Source organism: Arabidopsis lyrata (assembly GCF_000004255.2).
Source record: "Arabidopsis lyrata subsp. lyrata unplaced genomic scaffold ARALYscaffold_8, whole genome shotgun sequence".
NCBI lineage: Eukaryota > Viridiplantae > Streptophyta > Magnoliopsida > Brassicales > Brassicaceae > Arabidopsis > Arabidopsis lyrata.
Window position 1 is genome coordinate 20991909 of NW_003302548.1, and position 4763 is coordinate 20996671.

General features: G+C 31.6%; 1 protein-coding gene across 1 annotated transcript; it reads left to right on the plus strand.

Moving 5' to 3' along the window:
* The first annotated feature begins 1045 nt into the window (after positions 1–1045).
* Positions 1046–4218, plus strand: LOC9302632 (heavy metal-associated isoprenylated plant protein 7). Its single transcript, XM_002864807.2, has 5 exons — positions 1046–1457; positions 1567–1849; positions 2353–2555; positions 2962–3052; positions 3668–4218. The coding sequence occupies exons 1-5, from the start codon at positions 1449–1451 to the stop codon at positions 4147–4149; spliced, it is 1068 nt and encodes a 355-aa protein (XP_002864853.2). The 5' UTR covers positions 1046–1448; the 3' UTR covers positions 4150–4218.
* The last annotated feature ends 545 nt before the right edge of the window (positions 4219–4763 follow it).

The window sequence follows — 4763 nt, forward strand, 5'->3', positions numbered from 1 at the left end:
AGATGTGCTTTATGAATTGAGGGACAATATGTGAAATTATGTCAACATTGTTCTTCCCTTTTTAGGGTGTATTTTAAAACAGAAGCTCATTGGTACTTTAGGTTTAGCCATAGGCTTTAGGTATTAGTTGTTATCGAGAATGCCGTGTTCACTTCATCATGAACATCTTATGTTAACAACATGCATTTTATTCCACTAATGAAATGTATATAAGCTGAACTGTATATAAGATGATTTATTTTAATTTTTCAAAAAAGTAGAAAAGTGTGCTGGAATTTGTATGAGAGTCAATGTTATTTGTCACTTCATTAGATAAATCATAGATGTAACATTAGTTATCTTATCCTTCTAATTTGTTAACTTCCATTGATTATCTTATATTTAATCAATTAATACGAAGTAATAATTACACATATATATATATATATATGAGCGGTAAAAAAAGTAGTAATCATTAAGATGGAGCTATTTTGATCCATTGTTTAATTTCGCTGATTGGAAAATATATTGAAAATTTGCAATGGTAATTTAAACTAATTATTTTACGTAAATCCTGTTCTTTATATTTTAAACTAGTATGTGGCCCGTGCTATGCACGGAAGTAGTAATTGCTATTTTATTTTTTCCCAAAAAATTACAATTATCATTTTTATTTTACAAATTAAAATTATATTTTATATTAATTTTTTTTTTAATATTAGTATTTGGGAGGAGAGAAGTAGAAAAGGTGGAGATCGTGGCAAAAAGAAAGTGGAAAAAAAAAAAAATTGGCAACAGTTTTTGCTTTTGCTTTGGTCTAAATCAAAGCAAAAGAGTAAAAAATGAGACTTATGCCACGTGTCAGAAGAAGAATGGGATAATTTTTGTTAAAGTGACTCTTGATTTAGTAGATATAGATAAGATGATTGTTAAAATAAATTGATTTCGAATTAATTCGGTTTCCACTATGGTAACGTTCGATTTGAATTAATAGATTCTAAAATGTTATACAACCATATTACTATAGACAAATCATCAATAATGGTGAAATCTCAAAGATACGTGAAAATACATAATTGGACAATCCACTAAATGTCAATCTCGAGAATTAGAATTGTGCTTTGACAGTTAAGTTTTAACTATATATAGAGAGCATCACAAATTGCGTGAGTTTTAGGTTTATATTTTGACTGATACATAACTAAACGAAAATATTAAATTAAGTACTAAAATAATAAATCAGTTAAATAATATTAGATTCACGTATAAGTCATGTCTAAAAGGGAATAAAACAAAATAATTTACATTTCTTTTCAGATCTTGAGGTCCACAGTTCCACCTTCGTACTAACACCCAAGTGGTTCTTTAGAGAGAGAGGGCGTGAGAGAGAGATTTATAAGCTCTTTGGGCATTACAATATTTTTTTTGTGAACATAGAAACACTCAAAACTTCAAACCAAAAAAAAAATATGGGAGAGGTTCAAGAAAAACCCAAACTCTTATATCCTCTTTTCAAATCTCCATGAATAATAACAACAATTTTGTTCTAATTAAGACTCTATTTTATTTTATTTTGTTGGGTTTCAGGAAGAGAAGAAACCAGAAGCAGCAGAGGAAAAGAAAATGGAAGAGAAGAAACCAGAAGAAGAGAAAAAAGAAGGAGAAGAAAAGAAAGTGGAGGCTGAGAAAAAAGGAGAAGATTCTGACAAGAAACCTCAAGAATCTAACAAAGATTCCAAAGAAGATTCTGCTCCCGCGCCGCCGGAGGCTCCAGCACCGCCTCCTCCGCCGCAAGAGATTGTTCTTAAGGTTTACATGCACTGTGAAGGATGTGCTAGAAAAGTCCGCCGTTGTCTCAAAGGCTTCGAAGGTACGTATAAAAAACAAATATGTGAGAAAAAAAGAATTATTGATTTATATGGTTTTTGCATTTGCATATACAATCTTTTAGTTTACATTATTTTGAAATATTAAAATTCAGTTTTCCATAATAGTTTCGGAAATTTTGAGTTTAAATTAACAAAAATTTAAAAAGGGTGATTAATATTGTGGGTTTATTTCTAAAATATACAATAAACGCAATTATCTTGTATTTTTTTCTTTTCAGCATCCTATGTCAATTGCTGTAACTGGATATATTGGTTCTGTCAACTATAGTTTTTTTGGTTAATTTCGTATCTAAGTATATAGTTAATATTCGCTATATATTTTATGTGTAGGGCCACATAAAGTTTTGGGTTATGCTTTAGTATTATAGATTTAAAAACAAAAACTCAAACTAGAAATTCTGTTTTTGGGTAAAAATGGTAAGCTAATGGTTTATATAAAAAAAAAAGAATAAAGTATGGACTTTTGGTTGAATTTATCAATTAGGAGTGGAAGATGTGATGACTGATTGTAAAACGGGGAAAGTGGTGGTGAAAGGTGAGAAAGCTGATCCATTGAAAGTATTAGCTAGAGTTCAGAGGAAGACCCACCGTCAAGTTCAGCTTCTGTCTCCGATTCCTCCGCCACCTCCGCCGCCGGAAAAGAAAGCAGAGGAGGAGAAACCCATTGTGGAAGAGAAGAAAGTGAAGGTAACTTTTTTTTTAGTGGTCTCAAAGCTTTCACCCTCTTTATTGTAAAAAAAACATATTTTAAATTTGTTGTGTTTAATGAATTTGACATTACAACCAAAAAAGAAAAGAAAAAGGAGGGGGTTTTTCGTTGCTTTTTAGGATATTGGTATGAAATATTCATTCTTTTTTGGTAAGGGTATGAATATTCATTTTATTCTTTATTATTCTATTTAGGGTACGAGTAACCAATTAAATTATTTATTATTTAATAAAAATGAGAATATTCTCTTTGCAGTGATTTCACATGGGGTGTATTGGTAGGATTTGGTTAAAAATTTTGATGGTTTATGAACGTAGAACTTCTTATATTTTTATGTATGTGGAATTTTGTGTTAAGTTATCATTTTATTAATTTTGCGAACAGCCTCCGGTGGTCGTGACGGTGGTTCTTAAGGTTCACATGCACTGTGAAGCTTGTGCGACAGAGATCAAGAAACGGATCATGAGAATGAAAGGTTAGCATTTTTTTTTTAAACTTCCACTTTAATTAATTATTAATCAATATAAAATTCATATCGCAGAAGTGTAGCTTATATTTGCCATATTATAAGAAATTGTTTTTTTTTCTCATAGAGCATTTCTTACCTTTTTAGGAAATTTACTGATAAAGGTAATCACTAAAACGAAAGAAAATTAAAGTTTTTTGGAATTTTAGTTTTTTTTTTTTTTTTGATAATCATAAATTTTAGTTTTTTTTCTCTGTCCAATTTATTATAGTTAGATAAAACGTTTCAATACCTTGCAAAATCTTTCACTTCTTTACTTATTTTCACCAAACTTTAGATTATCTTTCGTTAGTCGTTGCATCAATTTTGGTCCATACAATTTCAAATCACTGAATCAGGATCATATTGCTTCGACTTTAAAACACACGCACACGTGTTATTTATTTATTTTATTTTTTGTTATTTATTTAATTATACATAACTGTAATTATTTATGACAGCATATGTAATGCCATATGATTTTGTTCCAGTTATATGTAGTGGGGTAATGTATTCGGTCCTTCACTTTTATAGTACAAATTAAAATTTTCTAATTCATTTTTGTCTGAAATAAATAACTTTTAGGAGTGGAATCTGCTGAATCCGACTTAAAGGGTTCTCAAGTAACGGTGAAAGGAGTGTTTGAACCACAAAAGCTTGTAGAGTACGTTTATAAGCGAACCGGAAAACACGCTGCGATCATGAAAATCGACCCACCGCCCCCACCACCACCTGAGGAGTCGGCAGCAGAAGGAGAGAAGAAGGAAGAAGGAAAGGGAGAAAACGGTGGAGGAGAATCCAAAGGCGAAGAAGGGAAGGACGAAAAGGCGAAGACGGACGAAGAAAAGAAAGAAGGGGATGGCGGTAAAGGGGAAGGCGAAGCAGCGGAAAATGGCGGTGGGGAGGAAGAGGGTAAAGTTGTGGAGGTGAGAAAGATAGAGAATCCTTATTACTACTACTATTACCAACCACCGCGTGTGGCAGTTCCGCCTATGGAAATGCCGCCACACGCTTATCCGCCTCAATTATTCAGTGACGAGAATCCAAATGCATGTACCGTAATGTAACAAAGAAAAACGCAAACGCTATAATGGGTATAATGGGAAATATTCTGAACAATTTTGATGAAGTGGGTACATGGCCTTTGCTGTCTCTCTTAGCATGTGGTTTTCTTTCTAATGTGTTTGTGCAGCTCTTTTCTTTTAAGTGTAATTTACATTTAAAAAACTCGAAAATATGAGTTATTTTAATGGCTATAAGCAATAAAATAAATCAAATTTGCTGTAACTTATCTTGTAGTATAGATTATACATAGTAAAAACAATCTTCATGAAAAGCTAGAAATCAAATCTTTTTGAGAGGGAAGAGTGTTTTTATTTGACATGCATTAAGTTTGATGCGATCATCGCATTTGTTTTTATTTTCCTTTACATATAATGGTTAATCTAAACAAATTTAAAAGTCAATTTTGAGTGTTAGTTAACTTACTAAAGAGTTAGTTAAGTACTCGTGTACTTCAGTTCTAAGTCACCATTTACGTGCAGTGTTTGTTTGGCAACGACTACACTAAATGCATTACACTTCTTTACCAAAGTTGTTCAGTATACATGCAGATTTGGTGGTATCAAATCAATAACATTATTACACCCCAGATATTTTAACTCAATATAACTGTACATAG